Source organism: Brachyistius frenatus, unplaced genomic scaffold, assembly GCF_029030835.1.
Source record: "Brachyistius frenatus isolate BFR_SWC_R1_liver_20210118 unplaced genomic scaffold, ASM2903083v1 Contig_3, whole genome shotgun sequence".
In the NCBI taxonomy this organism is placed as follows: domain Eukaryota; kingdom Metazoa; phylum Chordata; class Actinopteri; family Embiotocidae; genus Brachyistius; species Brachyistius frenatus.
The window spans coordinates 5093660-5116407 of record NW_027210602.1 but is presented as its reverse complement, the minus strand read 5'-3'; the positions used below and the strand labels follow the sequence as shown (position 1 = coordinate 5116407).

General features: G+C 40.6%; 1 protein-coding gene across 1 annotated transcript in view; it reads right to left on the bottom strand.

Moving 5' to 3' along the window:
• Positions 1 to 22748, bottom strand: part of LOC138624331 (poly [ADP-ribose] polymerase tankyrase-1-like) — a 91385-nt gene that overhangs the window by 3157 nt on the left and 65480 nt on the right. The window contains exons 15-26 of the mRNA XM_069704439.1: positions 19587 to 19732; positions 19252 to 19417; positions 13417 to 13636; positions 10454 to 10563; positions 9013 to 9201; positions 7855 to 7935; positions 7105 to 7291; positions 6810 to 6889; positions 4006 to 4126; positions 2380 to 2477; positions 1225 to 1299; positions 958 to 1063 (exon numbers count right to left, since the gene is read on the bottom strand). Coding sequence (XP_069560540.1) covers positions 958 to 1063; positions 1225 to 1299; positions 2380 to 2477; positions 4006 to 4126; positions 6810 to 6889; positions 7105 to 7291; positions 7855 to 7935; positions 9013 to 9201; positions 10454 to 10563; positions 13417 to 13636; positions 19252 to 19417; positions 19587 to 19732 — 1579 coding nt within the window. The remainder of the gene's footprint in view (positions 1 to 957; positions 1064 to 1224; positions 1300 to 2379; positions 2478 to 4005; positions 4127 to 6809; positions 6890 to 7104; positions 7292 to 7854; positions 7936 to 9012; positions 9202 to 10453; positions 10564 to 13416; positions 13637 to 19251; positions 19418 to 19586; positions 19733 to 22748) is intronic.

Here is a 22748-nt window from a genome sequence, read left to right as displayed (position 1 = left end):
AATGTCCTTGAACACAACTCGCTGCGACTAATTGAAATAAGATCACAGCGGTAGTGTCTCTGATGATACACACAAAACATATAAAGGACGCAGACAGTGGAGTGCTATCCTGGGAGATCTACGATCTAAGAAGCAAAGATGATAGGATGATTGTTGATGCAAGAAACACGGTTTGAGGCAGCGCAGAAACCAGACGACTTCCCGGGATTTTCCACTCTGCGGTGTGTAAAGTTTAAAAGCGCTCGACTGCAGTCCTGAGGGTTACGTCTTGAGTAAGCCTTGTGGTTGAAAGGGGACGGAAGATTAATGAGATTCGTTGGAGCTTACAGTCGGGCTCCGAGATTGAAAACACTGCAGCGCACAGCGGAGTTAATCTCGGGAGCACACAAATGGCTGAACCTTGATGTAGAAGACCAAGCTGCGTTTTCCTTCTTTCAACTCGAGACGAAGTGAGTGGAGCTGCAGGAGAGACGTGATCTATACTTAATTAAAAGGGAATCTGCCACCCGGCTGGACAAACTCTGCCAGCAGTTTTGTGACATCATGAATCTCCACCTTGGCAATAGTCACAGTCAAAAATGCAAAACAAATTTCACGGCCATGTCATCCGGCAACCAAATCTCATGCAGTTGAAATGTTTCCACGTCTTGTGGTCCTAGTTTTTGACCATCTCTCTACCAACGATGTGGCAAAAGTAACAGATAATCTGGAATTGTAAATAAATTTTCATGCAGGAGTTGTTTTTTTCTCCATTTCACTTCGAACACTTCCAAAAGTGTTGCTGCAGTGGTGCCCAAACTTTTGCATACAATTACACAGTATGTCACAGCACTTCGACATCCTTTTCTTTCATAAGAAAAAAAAAAAAAAAAAAAAAAAAAAAGCACTTAACTGATATCATTACATCTGTGGTGAAACAACTTTTGACATTTTTTTTGTTATCTCATGTTTATTTACCGTGGAAGAGCATGCGCTCGTTGTGATGGTTGTGATTCTCATCTGCAATTTCCTTTTGTCTGTGTGCGTATCTTTCCCGGAGCTTCTTATTCACGACCTTCTGAATCTGCAGTCAGAGGGAGGAGAGGATGAGCAGGAGGAAGGGCGAGGAGTGAAACACGACATCAGCTCAAGACGTACTGAACCTGGAGTTCAATACGTTCAAAATTCATCTGTTGTTGTCCAATAGAGAGAAAACTACAGCATCTGTGTGTTTTATGTGCACACCTTAATGATGTTGTAGCGGCTGAAGACTCCGCCTGCGTTGCCCCCATCGCGGTGCTCTCTGATCGTGCTCTGCAGCTGAGGAGGAAATCAACAGACATGGTCAAAATCAAAATCTCACGCGCACACACACACACACACACACACACACAAATGTTTCGTAAGATAAAAGGGGAAATGTGAGGAAAAGAGAAATACTAATGAAATGCAGTTTCTCTACGTTGTGAATTTCATACATAATGTGTGATTCATAACGGCATTAGCATCAGGAGGGTTTTTATATTCAGAGAAAAATGTTGAAATGAAACACTGCCCTTACAGCAAAAACAGGAGTTTCCATGTTTACCACATGTTGCAACATATGATAACTGAGGAAAATATGTGGAAAAGGTTTCAAATGGGAAAATCTACAATCAATCAATCACGTGTATTTTGTCACGTGAGTTTTTGCACATGTGGAATGCGTGTGTGTTTCTTTTGTTAGGGAACAACCATCTCAATTAAGAATTGAAACTAGTTTTTATATTTTTTAAAAATTCTGTCTGCATGGTGTTTGAGCTCCTAAAAGAACCATATGGTCAGAGATGAAGCAGACCGAATATGATGCCATTGGGAAATTTAAAACGATGCAGCTGAAAAAGTGAGGCATCAGCAGCAATAAAGAATGAAGTGCAGCATCTGAATTTATGAAATATCGGGAGCTGTCTGAAGAGGTGAAGCTGTGATTGTTATCTCCCACAAATATTTTTTCACCTGTTATTAAAAAAAAAGCACATTTTACACCTCATGTCAGTAATTTTTCAAGTTCTCAGGTGAGAATCGCTGTTGAAGTTACCCGTTAGAGTTCTGTTACCATCTGACAGTTCTTATTAATTTCAGCTCATTCATACTGATATCTGCTGTCTCCTTCAATCACTGCTGCTCATTTACAAGAGTGATATATTCAGTGGAGCAGTGTCACAGATATGCAGCCTCTTGTTCGGTGTCCGTGGCGACACTGCGAGATGTGTCTTCAGCAAGATAGTCGAAATTACATCATGATGCTCATGCATAAATTGAAATATCCTCCCTGAGAAGACTTTAAATTCTTAGACCAGACTGCTAGAAATGTGTGCGGCAGGATGTTTCGGTGTCTCTGTGTAAATGAAGTTCGCGTACTTCCTCCTCTACAGACTGGAACTCCTTGTCGTCCGGGGCCAAGTCGATCAGCACGGTGCCCTGGCTGGAGCAGTGGAACGTCAGGTACGGGTTTGCACCTACAAACACACATTTTGAATACGAGTCAGGGCGGGATGAGTCAATGAATAAATGACGGCGCTGACCTATTTGTCACCTCTGCCAGTAACTGATCAGAGAAATCAGGCTACATCCACCCTAATGTGTTTTTGTTTGCTGGGTTTACGTCCACACCGCTCAAGCATTCTTGAACCCCTAAAATGGAGACTTTTGCCAACGCCGCCGACCCTGCTTTTGTCTAAAAAAGTCAGAGATTGTGTTTTAGCGGAAAAAAAAACAGAGGCTTTCAAAAACAATGACGCAGACGCCCAAATTCTTTTCCTGATTGGACGCCGTGTCCTTCCCTGATTTGTCACATGACCATTTTCCAGAAGAAAACAAACAACATGAAACAACAGGAGTTGTTGACTGACTAGCATCTGTTGTGCAGTTGAATTGTGCATCTTTATAACACAGAAGACAGGCTGTGGAGCGATTTCAGACAATTCAATTCCAGCCCTACGTGGAGTGCCGCTGTATTTGATGACCCATCAGATTCTGTCATCCAGTCTGATAATCTTACCTGAAGTGTAACCATCTCTCTGCTCATGCCTAAACCGTGTTCATACGCACAAAGATAAGCTTCAGATATTCAGAGTTTGATTTTAAAACTGTGTTTGGACGTAGCCTCAATCTCTAGTCTCTGCTTGATGCTTTTGTTAACTCAAGGAGGTTATGTTCTCAGTTTGTCTGATTGTCATTAAGATTACGGGAAAACTACAGACTCATTTTAAATGAAACTTGGTAGAAGGGTGTGGTATTGCTCATGGAAAAACCTAATACATTTTGAAGTGGATCTGAATCATAGGGCAGATCCACCAATTACTTTACACTTTCTTTAAGATTGCTAAATAGAGCATAAATGCCATACGCTTTAATATCCAGTATAAGGCAATAAAGTTAAATAGTGACAAAACATAGGCCATTCCAGAAATCTGATGACTCCATATCACAGTCCATGTTGACAGCTACCAGTAATTCTCTGGGATAGACATGTACTTGATCAAACTTAATACAGAAACCATTCGTTACGAAGCACTCGGAGACAATAGTTTCATGAAGGAGAACCTGAACTGGTACAATTTAACATTGTCCAACTAGAATGGTGGACTATTGGCTTTGGTGAAGGTCTGCGCTCTAGTTATATTTAGTAGTATCATCAACAGAGCTATAGCCTAAACATACAGGTTTTTAACTTCCATTAGAAAAACATTTTCAAATGGAACACGGTCATGTGAGTATTGTGTTAAGACACGCGTTCAAAAATATAAACCAATAATTCACAATTATTCTCCGTGCAAATGCTGTTCGTGTTCACATTTTTAATCAATCATTCCGACAATAAATATCCATTTCATCACAGGATTAGACATCAACAGCATTCACCTGTTAAAGCTCACCAGGTCTAAACGCTAACATGCTGATATTCTGGTAGTTTTTTTTTCTTCTTTCTACGGGAACACTTTTGTACGCACTTCTATGTGTGCGTCTCTCACTTGTTGTACCGACCTTGCTGGCCTCCCAGCAGCCTCTCAATGCCCTTGATGAGTTTGTGTCTGTGACCATAAGCGTTGATGCCGATCTCTTTCAGCTCCTCGTGACCCATGTCCGCCAGCACATCCAGTGAAATCTGCCCGGAAACAGCGAAACACTTCACCTTTAGTTATGTTTGCGCTTGCTGCTAAAATAATGTAGATTGAGGGCAAAACAACACTTAATGACCATAATGTGCACTAATTATTCTACCCACACTTTTAATTACATGTTTGTCAAATGAATTAAATGATGTTTGAATGTATTTAACAGCAAAACTCTTAAACAAATCGTAAACAAGAGAACAATGTAATGGTGACAGCAGCAGCTCATGCCACCGCTGATCATCCAAATTTCCATACATTAATAATGATGAATTCAATGATCTTGCAGGCATATTGCAGAGACAAATAATCATGAATAACAGAAGGTCAATGAATGGGTGGCAGTAAGCGAGCCATTGAAATGCAAATTGTGACAGTGAAGTCAGCACTGCTCTCCAGAGTTTGTTTGGAGAGAGCAGAGATGAGATTCATCCTGGAGGCAGTGATAAGACTCCTCTGTGTCGCAGGTGTAAATCATTACTGCAGGGTTGAATGTTTACTGACACTTTCAAACAGGCAGGAAAAAGGAAAATAGAAACTAATTCAAACACCAAATGTTAATATGGGAACCTGTTACATTTTGGGAGTCACAGCAAAGAGATGTGAACTTCAGCTTTTTACTGCTGCCACCTTTCTGTCCCAGCTCAGCTATGAAAAACAGCATCACAGCTATTTTAATCTGTTAAACACTATTTATCTGGAAAATCCATCCATATATAGCTTCTTCTAATTTCGCCAGGAGTTAACAATTATATGCCTTTGCACAAATATGCTAATTCAACTGCATCTTGGAGGAGATTACAGAACTTGCCATCTAATGGATGTGCATGAAAGAGTTGAGTCTTCCTCAGCTGGCAAAGTGTCAGCAGTGAGGCTTCACAAGGATTCACAGAGCAGAAAGTTCAAATCATGACAGCAGCATTAGAAGGAGATTATTTGTATTTCATTCAAACACCAATATTGAACTATAAGTGTTTGAGGTGCTCGTGAAACACAAAGTCTGCAGCTAAATGAAAGGTGCACATCATAAGTAAAAGTATGATTTAGTAAAAAAACACATTAAAGTCAAGTCAGATGAGTCAATGTTTGTTTCCTATACCTCTGAGTTCTAGTTCATTTGATTCTGAAATATTAATATATTTTTCTATTAACACCCGGCTGACTCACTTCAATATCACTCGGAAGCATTCTCAGTCTAAATATTAATGACTGTCTGACTCTCTCACACACACACACACACACACACACACACACACACACACACACACACACACACACACACACACACACACACACACACACACACACACACACACACACACACACACACACACACACACACACTGCCTTCTAAACTTCGCCTCTTGCCAGCCGTCACCTTTCATTTTCACGTCTTGTTTCTCTCTGTATGTTTTCTCCTCTTTCCATCATCCTACGTGTCTCCCTCACTGCTTTCTCTCCTCGTCTCGCCCTCTCTGTCTTTCTATTGTCACCATCTCTCTCCTCAAGCCTCTCTCTTTCTCTTCCCATTTGTCTCTATTTTCCATATTTATTATCTCAATCTGTATCCCTCTTCTGTCTGCATTATCACTTCTAAGACATATTTTTTATATATATATATATACTGTGCATTTTATATTTATATTTTATATTTTTTACTGCTATTTTAATGCTTTTCTATTGTTCTATTATTATCTTATTGCTTCTGTATGCTGCTGTAGCAAAAAAAAAATTCCCCTCGGGGATTAATAAAGTAAGTAACTACCTAAGCTAACCTAGCCTAACCTAGCCTAACCTAGCCTAACCTAACCTAACCTAACCTAACCTAACCTAACCTAACCTAACCTAACCTAACCTAACCTAACCTAACCTAACCTATTTGAATGCATTGTTTTTTTCCTTGTCTTCTTTTATTGCAGGGCTGTTTTAAAATTCATTCAGTTACTTCACAAACAAACACTCAAAGTCTTACATGTACATTTTCTCTGATTAGTGGGCGTGTCAGAGGTGTTACCCAATCAACAGTGTTGTGTATATAAACCAGGTTTTAAAAAGGGTCTTTAACCCGGCACGGTTTCCGTTTTAATAAATGTTTTGCTACTTTCTGTCGGGGCTGAACGTACTCCGGGTGTGACGTTTACCATGTCGATCACGTCTTAGTTCAGCGTGATGGCATGCCAACATTTGCTAATTACTATTAAACACTAACTACTTTTGAGGCAGATCGGGATACCATTAAGTTTGAAGAAATGCAGCCATAAAACAAACCATAAAAGGCAATAAAGGTACTGGACAAATTCTAATTTTGATGGAGCTACATAAAAAGTTAAAGGATCACCAGGGTTATTAGAGTTCATTCTGAGGGGAGTGTGAATGCCTGAACCAGTTTTTATGGCAATCGGGAAACTTCAGTGTTCGGACCACGGCGGTGTCCGAATAGATACAGACAGTTTCATCCTTAGAGATGCTACAATGGCTAAAAGATGACACGAGCAATGTCAAGTGAAAAAAGAAAAACAAAGGAAAGAAAACTGATTAAAATATTATGCATAAAAAAAGACTGATTATTAATTTGTAACTCTGAAAAAATGACCAACATCTCCATTTCTTCCCACCTTTCTTTGTCCTCTCTGAACTTTGATGTCTGCCTGACACATAAAAAGTGTGTTTGTGTACCTGTTCCCGCTGGAAGATCTCTCTGAGGTGTTCCAGGCCCAGACTCTTTAAGAACTGGTTGATGGTCATGTCAAGCAGACCTGCAGAGACACAGGGATGTCAGCTGTTTCTGTCTCAAGCTGTTACAACATCATGTCAAAAGAAACAGACCCTGATTCAGGACATGGATGCTCGTTTTTGTATGTGATTTTGTGTGTGTGTGTGTGTGTGTGTGTGTGTGTGTGTGTGTGTGTGTGTGTGTGTGTGTGTGTGTGTGTGTGTGTGTGTGTGTGTGTGTGTGTGTGTGTGTGTGTACTTTCTCCTTCCTTCCTGTCGGACGCAGACGCTCCGTCTGCGGGGCCGGTGGCCCCGGCCGCTGTGATGTCATTGAGGGGCGTGGTCAGGTTGTCTATGCTGCTGGCTGCTGACAGGCAGGATGGGGACGGAGAAGGCGAGATGACCACACCCCCTGCGGCACCTGTACTCACCACACTTGCACTCACCTGAGAGCGGGAGGGAGAACATTTGGTCAATAAGTAACATTTAATTGTTAAAATGCACTTTAAATTGACACTTTTATACTTTTTTAGTGTAAAAGCTATTTGAATTCAGTTCAAAACTACTTTTAGTTCAGTTGCTTTCAGCACTTGCATGTAAACTGACAACTCAAAAGAGTCTTCACAGCTTCAGCGTTTCCAATGTTTTTAGCTATTACGCTTGAACCAACACCTCCATTCGTCTAAATGCCAACAATCCCTTCAGCAAAGAACTAAACTTGTCTGCTGTATTTACATCTGAAGTTTTTAGTGCACATGACCCCACTTAAATATTCCTCTGTGAACTCCTCCCAAACATCCTTTTCTTCTAATAGGAAATTGTAAGTCTACTGTAGGATAAGTTTCATCAGCTGAAAGCTCTGTGTGTGTGTGTGTGTGTGTGTGTGTGTGTGTGTGTGTGTGTGTGTGTGTGTGTGTGTGTGTGTGTGTGTGTGTGTGTGTGTGTGTGTGTGTGTGTGTGTGTGTGTGTGTGTGTGTGTGTGTGTGTGTGCGTGCTTATGGACACTCACCACAGTAGCCTGCGGTTTTAAACAGCTCGGCAGGGCATCTGGCGGCATGGCGTCAATCAACAGTGCTCTGATGTCATCAGCCTGCAACAGACAAAGAGACAAAATTACATGGATGTAAAGTTTGTGTACATTTGTGTGTGATACCTAAAAGCTACCTCACTGTTATATTTTTATTCATGCGATATTTTAAGCGGCAGACTCCTCGAACCTCAGCAGGTTGAATAAACATTGTAGGACACATGAGGAGCTTCCTTTTAAAGTCACACTATGTAATGTTTACTTCACTGTAACTTCTTTATAACTCATTTTAAACTACTTTTTAAGCTGTTGAGAGAAAGACAAAACAAAGTAGAAAAATAGTAGTAAAAGAATAGACGAGTCATAAAGTTACATTACACAGCAGTATCTGCACAAAGTTAACAAGCATAACCAAAGGGTCACACCAGGTCCAGTTATACTGCAGCAGCAGCAAATCTAAGCAGGAACTGAACAGTGGGGCCGTTAGTCTCTTGAATTTCTATGAATTTATCTTTTATAAGTGGAAGAATGGGTTTTCTCTTCTGAAAGTTAGACTGTCTATTTTGTCGTTGTATGCAGCACCTAAAAAAAATACCAGCTGAGACGTATGAATGAATGGTGGGGCAAGTCTTTGCTTTAAGAAGTTATCCCAAAAACTGCAGCTGGAAAAAAAAATACATATCTAACATTTTAAATACGGAATCAAATTGTCATAGTTTTATAGTTGGATTTTTCAGGCTGTTCTTTGGAGTGTCGTACTGATAACTAGTTGAGGCTCATGTGATGGTCAATAAATGAAATGACTGCACGTATCAAATAACTTGTGTCGGCAACAGCGATGTGTTGTTTTCTTGGGAAGACTCTCAAACTATGGTACCTGCCGTCAAACAAGGAACCGTGTTAGGAGGCTCTATTAGGAAACCACATTCGGGTACAAGGACTTCGGAGTCTTTCTGGTCCATCGTCTAAACTCAATTGAAAACCTTCCTCCAGGTGCTCCGCTGTGTGAATAGTTAACCATTAATTTAAACTAATGATCCCCACCTCCCCCCAATGTTCTGGCTTGTAAGTATGACTGTCCTAATTGTGGGGGAAATTAGAACTGATACTGAGAGAGCTCTCCAAGAAAACCTCCCATACCGTCGCCAAGTCCAGCGGCGTCTGTCCCTCCTGGTTCTTCATGGTGGGATCGGCTCCGTGGGCCAACAGCAGAGCGCAGAGCTGAGTGCGCCCTTTCTGCGCCGCTTCGTGGAGGGGAGTGAACGCCCACTTGTCCGTGGCGTTGACGCACGTGTTGTACTTGATCAGCAGGGCGGCGATGTCCACATGCTGGACAGAGGAGAGGTGGCAGATGAGAACATTAGAGGAGAACAAGTAGGAGAGAGAAACAGGGCGCAGCAGAGGGATTAGAAACGAAGAAAACGAGAGCGGAAAGGAGGAGTGAGGAGGTGGTTGGGGGAGGGAAAGACAACGGCAAAAACAGCATCAAAACAAGAGCCAACTGTGTGAAGTGTTTGCGAATGGAAAATCCTGATCAGGAAAAAAAAAGAAGTTAAATGTGGGAACAGAAACTGCATAAATGATTAACTCCATCATAATTCCTGTTTTCCCTCCGGTCCTTTTTCCTCCTGTTCTTCTCCCTTGCTCGTCTGTCTGCCGCTCTCGTCTTAGCGCCAAACATCATGTAGCTCGCCTTTAAGTAGCAGTGGGAGACGCTCGAGCATCTGTGCGTGTATCCGCGTGCTTCTAAAATGCTTGTCGAGCTTTCACGCAAACATGTGTTTCATGACTCTTTTAGTAGCAGAATGGTGACTATAGCTGCGAGCACTGCGTCACTCAGAGACAAGCCAGGAGTCCGGATGAAGGGGAAATCACATCCATGTACTACTCCAGAGGACCCAAGTATAATAATAATGATGGTTATAATTCACATGGGGAAATAGGGCGATAACACTTTAGGTCCTCGCAGTCCCATCAAAATAGAATATCAAATATCTGTGACATTTAATGGGCTATGAACAGCAAAAACCAATTCGTCAAATTCTTTCTCAAAAAAGTGTAAAATGTTCTTCTGAGATAATTTAGACCTCACGGCATTATGACAACAACATATAACAGCAAAAAAAAAAAAAAAAAAAAAAGAATACAACTGTTGATCTGGTTTGTATTCAAAGTACTGAAGGTATGAAACAATTATTTTCATTATGGATTTAATAGATTTATTGTTTAGTCTGTAAAATGTCTCTAACTGGAAATCGTGGAAGTTTACAGGGCTCTAGGTGAAAATCAATTTATAATAATACAATTTTATAAAAAATTTAGGGTAAAACACCAAATCTTTACATGTTTGTCATTTTTGCTTTAGAAATTATTTAACGATGAATTTGTAATAAAAAAAAAAAATGGTGATTAACTGTGAGTTGAGCAGCTTAATTGAGTAAAAGTCTCAGCTTGTTGAAGAGTTTACACTTTTACAGCATACAAGTTGTATCCTACAATAGATAAATAGACGGATATCAAAATAAAAGACTCAAAGACTGACGTTTAAGTGTCCTGTAGTGCATTTGTGTGCGTTTCTCACCCCGTATGAAGCAGCATTGTGTAAAGGTATCAGCCCTCCTTTGTCCTGTGCGTTCACGTCGGCCCCATGTTCCAGCAGATACTCCGCTACCTCCAAGTTGTTGTAGCCAGCTAGAGAGCAGCACAGGCGCCGGGACAGAAAAAAAACACACCAGGTGGGAAAGACAGAGGCCAACGTATGGAGGGAAAGAGGAGAAACAAAAATGTCGTGTCAGTTAATGAGAGAGGATAAAGACAGTGAGAATGTCAGCCTACATCAGCGTGACCGCACAAATAATCGTCTCTTTCTCTTACAAGAAAGCACATCAAGGCAGAGGGAGCGTGGGTGTGTGTGTCTATGTGGTCAGATCTATAAAAAAAATTAATAATAATAATACAGACCTTCAAAGTGTTTTTCGGCAGTTTCATAACTTTAAAAGTGCCAGTCATGCCGCAAAACATTTTCTAATTAAGATATACTCTATCACTGTAGAAAAACCCGGTCATAATGATAATGAAATTCTGTCTAAACACAAAGAAGCTCTGTGTAAAACAGAACGGACAAATCGGTTTCATCATCACGAATACATACTTCTTCTGTATGAAGAAACACTACAGGAAAAACAGAAAGTAGTTAAAGAGACAGACGTTGAATCTCAGTTCAATTCCCGACTCAAATGTTCCTCTAAATTATTAAATGTTTGAGGTTTGAGCTTGAAGCAAACGTTTATGTGTGACATTAGTATGCACTATTCATACAACTGCTGTCTTAAATATTCATGTCAGTTTGGCATCACATGAGAAAATATTATGAAGGGCATGAAGAAAAAAATAAGCAAAACGTGACTGACTCTTTTTGCGATGACATTTGAATAAATCATAGTAGAACCACAAAAATAACATTTTAAACCCTTAAAATGTTATTTTAAAGAATTAAAGACAAAAAAAAGACAAACAAAATTATCACAAAGTATTTTTTCTCATTTGTGTGCATGCAGGGTAGCCTATGGTTTGTACACAAAGGACCTGATTTACTAAAGGTTTGAGTGTGTAAAATCACATGCAACTTCACACCACCTGCAAAAAAAATGTCCAAGCAGATTTACTAACGACGTGCAGTGAGGATTGCATCTTTCAAATGTGCAATTTAACACACGTTGTCCATTTTGCGTGTTTGCCTGCATGCATATGTTACATTGGGCGTTTCTACTCGGACGTGCAAAATACTGGGAGGGAACATGCAAATAGAACACTTTAGCACCCGCAACGATATTTATTAAACCTGAAAGTAGAAATAGGAGAAGTGATTGTTTTGTATTTTAGTATGAAAGAAAGGTTTGTATTAATCAGATGCGCAAAACTGGAGAAACAGCTGCTCTTATTGTGGTGAGAAGGAGACGCAGGGAAACCGAAGAATACGTTGAGAACGTGGTTTTACACCCGTGGACACATTTATGAGATGACAGAGGGGAAAAAAATTATTCAGACATATCGTTTGTCCAGCGATGACATTTCTGAACTGAATGGCGATTGACAGCCAACAACAAGGAGCCATGTAATACCAGCAATTAAAACACTTCTTCCGACTCAGCATTTTCCTGCCTCTGGGTCATCCCAGCGTATCGCTGCTTGGATATCCCACTCAGTCCTGTTATTCAGGTGTGCTGTCACAGGTCCTGAATGTGTCCCGCAGAATTCACAGGTACATAAGGTTCCCGAGTACTCGCGAGGCTCTGAGTGAGACTAGTTCACCTGCCCATCACGGAAAGATCTGGACCTGCTGCTCAGTGTTACGTAGAAGCTTCTTACCGTCCCTCCCGTTTTATTGCCGACGTTTTATTATTAAGCCTTTTTTTTTTCTTCTCCTTTTTGTTTTTCCCACAGTGTTGACTTCCTTGCTGATAATCTCCTACATATCGTTTTGTTTTCGATTTTTATATTTCTTAATTTCAATGGGATCAGATTTCCTTTTGCGGTCATTCTGTTAGAAGGGCTGGAATCACACACGCAAACCCCTCATTTAAATACAGCGATTTGCACCTGATGTCAGTGACGCAAATGCTCTTAGTAAATCACTCGCAAAACGGGTGCAAAATAAATGTGCAAACTTTTGGAAAAAAAAAACATGCAATTTATTATCCTTTATTTGAGATCTTAGTAAATCGGGCCCAAAGTGTTTTCATGTGAATCTCAGTAGGCGTCGATGTGTGAGTGTTTCTGCCTGTGAGCTGCTGTGGCAGGATGGTGTTATCAGCCGTTATCTCTGGAAACTGATGTGATGGTGATTACAGATCCTCAATACATACATAATAGTGTGTGAGGACCTTTGAGAGTACGAACATTATCTCTGCCCTCAAGATTTAAACGATCCATAAAGCCTGTATGATATCCAAGGTCATTCCAGTTGAACTCCTCCAGCTATTAGTGTTAGATATAAATATGGTCTTTTGATCCAACAGTAAATAATGACATATTTACTGGTAAGTACGCATATTTAGATGGGATGACTGAACGTCTGCAACTAAAAGAAGGCGCCTTAAAATTCTGCTCAGTTTAAAAGAGTATTTGACACTTTACGTGTAATTGCTTTCTCACCGATGACATGTTTGTAAATACAATGACACCAGGAGCTGCTGCTTAACTTAGTTAAGCATAAATCTTCTTTTTTTTTTTCCCATTGGCAGACAGCTTTTTTTTTTTTCTTTTGGGGGGAGAGGAGGGGGGGTATGATAGATCTTTTACTAAGGAAATAAATACTAGTTACTGGACGTAACGAGTACTTTCGTATTTTGTTCGTTTTCCTCCAAAACAATGGAAGAGGCAACACTTTAAAAGATAAGCTGATGTGGAAGTGAGATTAAGGAGCTTTAGTGTTCTGGAAGCAGAGCTAAACGCATCAGCAAATATATCATGTCCAACGTTATCATTTTTTTTTAAAGTGAGTTGTGAACACCTCCGTGTGTGTACGTGCAGCATGTTTGCTACCTGCGAGGTGCAGCGGAGTCGAGTTGCGTCCCTGCGTGTCCCGACAGTTGATGTTGTCGGGGCTACATAACTTCTGCACCCGGGCCAGGCAGCCTTTCTTTGCGGCGTCCAGCAGCGCGGCATCTCCTCTCAGCAGGTCCTGGATGTCGGTGTCCCCTTCCTTCACCAGGTCCAGAGGCGTGTTCCCATCCCTGTTCTTCTTGGTGGGGTCTGCTCCATGCTGGAGAGAGGAGGCCACAGCGGAGAAAAAGGAAAACACAGGCAGACATGTTCAAGAAATATTTATCCGCTGTGTGTTAGGGCACACAAGCATCTATAATCAAGACAGTGTTTTTAATCAAAACACAAAGATTAATTCAATTCTTTGAAGTGCCGAGGAGACGATAAGGTGAATAATAAACATGGGAAATGTTTTAGTGTCGTAGCAAAGCTAAAATTTAAGGACTGAAAATGCTCATCAAACATTAGCTCCCATTCACTTAAATCTAAAAGAAATAATTAGTCCTTAAAATCCCAAATCTCTCCAAACCGGTTGCAAGCGTTTCATTTGAACCAGGAAGAGAAGGTGACAAGTGACGAGTGAGAAGAGGATGAAGGTAATTCACCGGCGAGCAGAAGAGAGGGAGAAGGGAAAAGAGGCAGAGAGCTGAGGACAGGACGCCCAGTGAAGTGGAAAACACCACATACCCTGGGGACGATGGGAGGGAAAGCAGACATTTTTATTGCTCAGCTGTCTCCTAGGTTACGGTTTAACTTGTCATTTCCTTGTACGTTTTGAAATCCGCTCATTAAAATAAGATGTTGTGAGACCACTCCCCTGGGTATCCACTGCTGGCCCGAAACTGTCCGTTATACAGCATATCTCTCATGCCTCTTTTTCAAAGCTGTTTTGAATCTTTCTCTGTGACGGTTTTCTCGTCCTTCTTCTCAGTGTCTACACTCTCACTGTAATGTATTCTCTATCCAGGAAACAGAAATAATTAAGAGACATTTACATATATAGAAAGACAAACATTGCATTTATAGTAGTGTTGGAACCTGAAAGCTGAATTTTGAAAACAAGTATCTGGCTCATAGAAAATACATTTTACATTTTTCATATTTGTTTACCAACAAGATGAGATGGTAGCAGCTCAGTGAAGTTGAACAAAGGCCCGGTTGTACTTTGAGCTGGATGCTAACAGAGGCCTGCTAAAAATGTAAAAATCCCTGTTACCATGCAGATTGTAATCAGATGTAGTGATGAAAATATTCATCATCTTAGTTTAGCCAATGATTTAAGAACAAAGTACAGCTGAAGCTGATGGAAATGTTATTGATTTTGCAAGTACGATGTCATAAAAGGATTGGATCAATTGAAAGTTTACAGGATCAATAAAGTTGTTGAAGAGAAAATGTTATGTCTGAATTTCTTTTTAAAGCACCCATAAGTTGTTACGACATTTTACTCAAAACCTCAAATGTGAACCACATGGTGGCGCTATAGAGACAGTTAGATCATTATTCAAGTCATTAGAGTTCCTCTTCTGGGAGTTACAAACATCTGTACAAAATCTTATGGAAATACATTGATCAGTTTTTGAGGTATCTGAAATAAAGCGCCTACTGCCCTCTTGAGAAATGCTGCTGCTGGCATATCAGAAGACGAGCTGGGTATGTAACATGAACAGGGACAGCCACCATAATTGAATAATCAAAAGAACGTCACCTATAGAAAAAAAAACTACATTTCTCTAAACACGAAGACGTCACACTGCTTGATTGACGGTCTCTTGCAAGACAAAGAATCATTTCATGCTAACAAGAAAGATTCTACTTTCATTGAGAAGAAATTCATTATCCTCTTCTATTGCATGTCTTCCCGAACGAAGAAAATGACAACATACACTTTTTATGTCTCAGGAGATCGTCACAGACTTTCAGGGTGCAGGGAGCAAGTGCAGCAGATTGAGTACAAATCCAACGCCGAAAGGGACAACAGAAAGTTGACAACGAACAGGAGAGACAAAGGAAGATCTACTGCTGAGCTCTGAAATAGTTTGTTCAAAAAGAAAGAACAGTTGCATCCCGAGGCCATGGCAGATTAACACCAAAGTGCGGGAACACTCTGTTACTTCTTCTGTGCATGAGCGTGTCAAAGGGGAAATGAGGGCGCTGCCATGTACGCACAAGAATCACAATCGCACCAAAATTCCCCATGATGACAATTTTCTGACCAGACAAAAAAAAAAAAAAAGGCCAAACATTCCCACCGCCACAGACAATCGATCATCTGTCTGTGTCTCTTAACCCTTGCCTCAAGACCTTGAACTGAGCTGAACTTGTGATCGGATCAGTGAAAGTGGCTCGAGGGAGCTGCCGTATCTTTGAACTCCAGAGTTCTTCTGAGACCACGCACTGGGATTTATCTGCCACACAAGACACACACCGAGGGGAAACGTTTCAACTGCTGCTGCATATGTAATGAAAAGGCTAATGACAAAGGTAACTGCCCTGAATCGGCCTTCTATAAACAAAATCTCACTTTCCATCACGTTGAATGGAACAAAGAACGACTGCTGAGTGAGTGAGTGAGTCCGTCACTGAGTTTGTACCAAACGGAGATGAACAATCACTTCTAATAAACTCCCACTTAGTAAACAAGCCTTATGTTGGATGAATACAAATAAAGATGTTGTGGCAGATGGTGTTCCTGGATGTGTGTGGATCAACTACAGTAGCGCTGGTCTCTATGACCATCTCAAACATCTTCAACGTACACAAAACTTCTATTGCTTCAAACAAAACAAAAAGTGTCTCATCAGAACAACTTTAAATCTCAACGTAGATTCTCAAAGTCTCACAGTCGATGTTTTGAAGATTGAGGTGGAAAACGCCAACGTGGTGCAGGTGTTCATTTGGCTTGAGATGTGGTGACTGTAAAAGCTGCAGTCAACGATTTTCTCCCCTCATACTATGTGAGGAAGTGTCTGGAGCTGCTATCTGTCTGTACCCGTTTATTCAGGTCTTATTCAAATTTGGAATCTGTTTTTTGTCAAGTGTCAAAACAATCAGCTTTTGCTCTATTGAACGTACCCTCAAAATATATTCAAGAGCACTTTGTTGGGTCAAAATCGGTTTGTCTACGGGACAATCAAGTAAAGGGTTGAGAACTGCTTCGTTCAAATGGGGTCATATTTACCATTTTCACATATGAACGCATAGTTTTCACGACGATGGAATTTTCTATAAGCCTCGCATTCATGAGTTGTGACGTGTTTGATAACGTTTACCGAAATGGCAGAGAGCTATTAAATTTTAATTTTAATCATGTAGAGATTGTCTTCAGAATTTACATAATACCATGAAGATGAGGAAAATGTTGATCTTCCCAACGCTCTCTTTGCTTGCTAAATTGTTAGCCTCTGGCTTATAGATGTTGTCCACATTGCTGTTGCCTAGCAATGCTACTTTTTACAATTTAACCACGAGAACATACGGTGCACACAACTTCCCATGTTGTAACGAGTTCAGTTTGAACTAAGCAAACATTCCAGATGCCTTTCACACATATAACGCAGGTTAAATAATAGATTTTAGCAAAGTGGCCTCCATGAACTCCATAATTTGGGCTTTAAAGCACTAGTGTGTCGCTGAATTTGAACTTTAAAAGAACAGACCACAAATTAACTGTTCGGCATGGAAACAACTCGTTCACTTCTTTAAAGCTGGAGCGCCCCAGGGCAGCATTCTGGGTCCTTTCCTCTTCTCAGTAATTACACACAACTACCCTCTCTCCACCACCTTTGTAGACTACACAGCCAAACAGTTCAGTCCCCAACACCAGGTACAGTGGTCAGCAACAGAAAAGAGGTAGGAAAGTTCCTCAGTGTTCACAGACAGGGCTTTACTTATTCATGTGAATAAAGAAAGTTCACCTCCACAACAGGTGAGGGTTTATTGGTGTGCTATTGAATCTTTGCTGACATACTGCACAACATGGTATGGCTTTCATTATAGACTCATGCCTCAATTGTTTTTCAATTTATCAAGAGTCTGTTTCTTTCAAAAGTGCCAGAAAACAATTTCCCTGAGCCAGATGTGGCGTTCTTTTAATTGCTTGTTTTGTCAAACCAACAGTCCCAAACACAAAAATTGTTAATCATCGATGATAAAACAGAAAAGCAAAAAAAAAAAAAAAAAGCTTCTTTTGGAACAAGTGAATATTTGACATTCCTTGTTTGACAAATGACTTAAGAGTTAGTTTATTTGGCACTAAATCACTGTTACTTGCTGCATTACAACATTATTGACATCACTGAATGCCTCTGGGAAATCACTCTGCACCAGCCAGTGCATGTTTGTTTCCCAGTCCTCTGTGCGCCTGCACAGTCACGGTGAGCAGCAGGTTTTTCCCCAGAGCTGTCACCTTCCTTAACGCTGCCCCCCTACAGCCCACTCCTCTCTACTGTGACTGTCATTTTGCTGCATCATCGCACTTGTCCTGTAACCACCACCAGCATTGCTCAGTTGCAGTCAGTCTCAAAGTGATCAGGGATTTGCTGCTGTGTACCGTTGCGTGATGTACTTTTAACAACTTTTCTTCACTATCTCGACAGTCCGCCCATGCCAGTCTCACACTGAAGTTCCTACGCAGCTGATTTTGCTTTGTTTCATATGCTGCTATAATATGGTCTCATGCCAGTTCACTCACTTCTGTTTACCGCTCTTGCTGCTTTGTACAAACTGCGTTCTGCAGTATTTTTTCATTATATTCTGTTTCTAATAAAACAATTTATCATTATTCTTTCATATCTTTGAGTGCATCTGTTACAGACTTTGTTAAACTTCGTGTTTTGTGAGAATAAATAAATTAATCATCTCTTGAAGTAACACATTTCTCCTGCTTTTCCATGTGTGCTGAGCACTACATGTTTATGTGTGTTTGTGTGCGCATCCTGTATGAATTCAACAGTGTTGATCTAATAATAATTTATGCAGCCCCATATGGCAACAACAAAGTGGTGATGTAACCTCGTCTGGAGGTGTTTGTGATAGGGAAAATAAAAAACGCACTCAACTGTGACCGTTCGAAGTTACACAACAGATATTTTTTCAAATTGGCTGAAAACTCTCAGAAAGCATACCTTATAGTGAATATCTGCATCTGACTGGCCAATTAAAGGACCCCTGTGATCGGTAATTCAGTAAATAGTCAGGTCCATAATGTTGATCTGTACACGCTGTGTAACACACACCAATTACAGTGTATACACAGCACCAGATGCCATTAACTGCATTAGTAACAGATGTTTTCTCATTATTTTGTCGTGAGCTCTTGTTTCCACAGGCACGACTGATTTCGGAGTTTTACAGGGCATCTCTTACTGTCTTGTAAATACCGTCCACTGAAATTGTCTGTGGTAGAGAATAAAGTTTATGTTTACAGAGCATTAAAGCTGGACAAAGTAAACTGCGGTGAACCTTTTATGATTGAATCCTGCAAACTCGATTGTGTTTAGTCAATAAAATGGCAGAAAAGGGTGAAAAATACCATTTACATTTTTACTGAGTCCTACGTGGCTTTAAAACAAAACAAAACAATTATATTTAATTAACAATGATGAATATCAACATCTGAAACCCATCTTAGAAGAAAAGAGGGTAATAGAGCATTTCAGTGAGTGTGGAGGTGATGTCCTCCTCTACTTCAAACTAATGTTGATTTAGTTGATAAACTGGTGCATTTTATTTGACGTCCTGCTTAATGCAGCTTTAAATATTCATCGTGGCATATTTGTACTGATGGTAATGAAAGTTAGTTGGGTGTTTGGAAAAGGACAGCATGAGTCAAACCTTGAGCAGCAGTTTGCAGATCTCATATTTGCCCTTTGCAGCAGCTTCATGGAGAGGCGTGAACTTCCACAAGTCGGCCACGTTGACCGAGGCCCCGTGTCTGACCAGCAGCTCGGCCACCTCGTAGTGACCGTATGAACAGGCGTTATGAAGGGGGACCAGGCCACTGCAGAGGAACACAGTCACACATAGAGAATTTGTGCCATTAAAAACTATCATATTCCATAACTTTATTCTTGGATTTTCTTATCCGTGATATAAACTAAATAGCTCAACAGCTACCTCAGTGTTTACTTATATTTTTGTCAAACAACATCACAACTCAAGACTCTCACCCTTTGTCCTTGGCGTGCACGTCGGCACCGTGGTGCAGCAGGTACTCCACCACTGAGACTCTGTTGTAGCCAGCAGCAAAGTGAAGAGGAGTCGAGTGTCGCCCCTCCAGATCTCTACAATTCACATTCTGAGCCGTACACAGCGACTGCAGGGACACAGACACAGAGGATTTCAACAAAAATCAAACGGGCGGATTAAATCTGTTCTGCACAATCAATCGTGAAGGAATAGCAATCGATAGTTCATTTTCTTTACTCTAATATTTATATTTATACGTGAATAAAGTTTTGATTTAAAGAATACATCAATTCAAGCGTTTTCTCGTTATATCGGTTTTTTTTTAAATGTTCAACAAAAACAACACCAGAGTAAAATAACTCCACAGCTGTTGGATTGATCACCATGATATTTGGTACATTCATGTCCAGTGCAGAGAGAATTGTATTAACTCAAGCGATCCCTTAAATTTTCATGAAGCGGTATCAGGTCAATAATATAGTTTGTCGAATATTTTAGTTTATAACTGAATACTTCCAAGACTCATCACATTCCCATTCCCTGCATACTAAATGATAAAATGGTCTGCACTTATATCACGCTTTATCACCTTTTTAATCTCAAAGTGCTTTACACTGTTTCCCATTCATCCAGTCACACATCAATGGTGGCAGAGCTGCAAAATGCTCGCATGCTTTTAGGAACAAGTGTTGAGTCCAGTCTCTTGCCCGAAGGCATGTGGACAGGAGGCGCCAGGGATCGAACCACCTGCACTTTTTGATTAGTTCGAGCAACCCACTCTATGGTATTCACTGTCATGCTTGTATCTAACACATTAGCATTGTCACTGCGAGCATGTTAGTGTGGTGACGTGAGCACCTCTGCGCTAAAGTACAGGCTCACAGAGCTGCTAGCCTGGCTGGAGACTATGTCACATTTTTGATCTGTAATTTGATCTGTAGTTGAGAAAACAACACACATCTGTTGAGCTGAGGCACCTGCTGTTACCTGGTAATAACAGCGGAAAATATTCTGTTATTTCCAACCCAATTATGGCTGAGTTCAGTGGTGAATAGGGGCACAGTGGGAAATTCATTTTCAAGTTTCCTTCTATCACTCTCTTGCGTCCTATTCTACAGGAAATAAAATATAAACATCCTGCTGGCACCGGTTTGGTGATCTTCAGCTATTATCTGTCATTTCAACAGCTGCTGTTTATGAAAGCCGAGTCCACAGAATCAAACACAAATTCTGCACACAAGGAAAATAATGATTAAATGTGCAAATGCACATAGGGCAGAGGATTCCATATCTGGCAGCAATATCAGTAATAATCAAAAAATTACTCCGCAACTATTTTGCCAGATTTTCTCTGGTTCCACCTTCTCATAAGTGAGAAATAGACACATTACTTTGTCATAATGGTAGCAAACTGGTGTTCAACCAAAGCAAAAGATTTCAAGATGTCAAATTAAGCTGTGAAAAATTGTGCTTTTATATACAATTTATAGACAAAATGATTAGTTAATGACAACGTTTGTTTGTTTCAACCCTCGATGTAAGTTCAGCTCACAGAAAAGGAAAATGATCGTGAAGAAAAAACTACTTTTACCGGCTAAAATAGAACTCTTTATCAAAAGATTCCAGCTCCGTTTGCTTCTGGCCTCATAAAGCTGCTTACAGTGACGGGATGAATGTTGTTTCACACAGAATTGTTCAAAGTATGGTAAATTTAAGTCTAACATAATATGGAGCAAGAAATATCAGAGAACAAAAGCAAAAATGGTGTTTGTAGCTCGGAAGGATGTCGAAAATGTTCCTGACTGACAGAGTTTGTCTCCATCTTTGACCTGTCGTCGCGGGTCACCATCATACAGAGCATAACAGCTCAGACTGAACCACCTCAGCATTTCTAAAGATGACAGGAATCAGCACACAATTTCTTAAAAAATGTCAATCAGTAGATCAGCCGACTGCTAACTCCAGTCTGTGTGTGCATGTGCCTGTGCGTCAGGCACAAAGAGTCCAGACCAGAACTCATTTCCTGTTCCACTACGATCCTCCGCCAAGCTGTCAAAGCATCACACTTCAGATGCTGACAGACCCTCTTCATCGCGCTAACCCCATTGCTGTCTGTCTGTGCAGAGAAAGACATACTTCTACTGAATACCTGAGTGAATGTTAGCAGTTTCCTGACATTTGTTCGGGGAGGTCTTATCCAAAGCATATTACAGTGCATCATGAGCGCTTGCATTTCTAACATGAGTGGTGCAAACCAAACCGCTAACAGCGGCAAAACATGAACTGGAAGGGATGACTGGGAAAATCGTATGAGATTTAAAATGTAGCCTTTAATGAAAAACTTAAAAATAATCTGTGGTGGGGGACATATATTTTTCCCTGAGTAAGATTATGTTGAGTACTAATGCTTCATTTAGTCGTAACTTATTGCTAATGAAACAGTTAGCTTTATAGAGATTTAAAGGTATAATATGCAACTTTTCTGCACTAAAATTTAAAAAAAAAAACGGCCAGACAAACATTATCAAATCTGGTCGAGTCGTGTACTTTCGCTTTCGCAAATGTTTCCAAAATAAACCCCAAACAAATCCATATTTATTATCAAGGCAACGGCCCATTTCATTCAGTCGCTTGTCAATGGCATCATATCCACTGTACCGACTCTACTTTCAATACCTTCCAGGGAAACACAGGAAAGATCAGATGTTATTCACCAGCTCCTGGCGGGGTGGCTAACAACACCAGATTACGTCTGGGTTTTCATGATGCAGAGGCGTGCTTAAAATGCATTGAGCCTCGCCTTCAACACGACAAGAACAAAACGTTAGATAGGAGATTATCAGCAAGAAAGTCAATATTATGAGAAAAAAAAAAAAAAGGCAAAAAAAAGTCTTCATAATAAAACGTCGGTAAATAAAACAGGAGGTATGAGATCCTCTAACAAACACCGATCAGCAGGTCCAGATCTTTCTGTGATGAGCAGGTGATTTTTCTTTCAGCGCCTCGCGAGTGCTCGTGAACCTGATGAAGCTACCTGTGAATTCTGCGGGACACATTCAGGACCTGGGAAAGCACACATAAATAACAGGACTGAGTGGGATATCCAAGCAGCGATACGCTGGAATGACTCAGAGGCAGGAAAA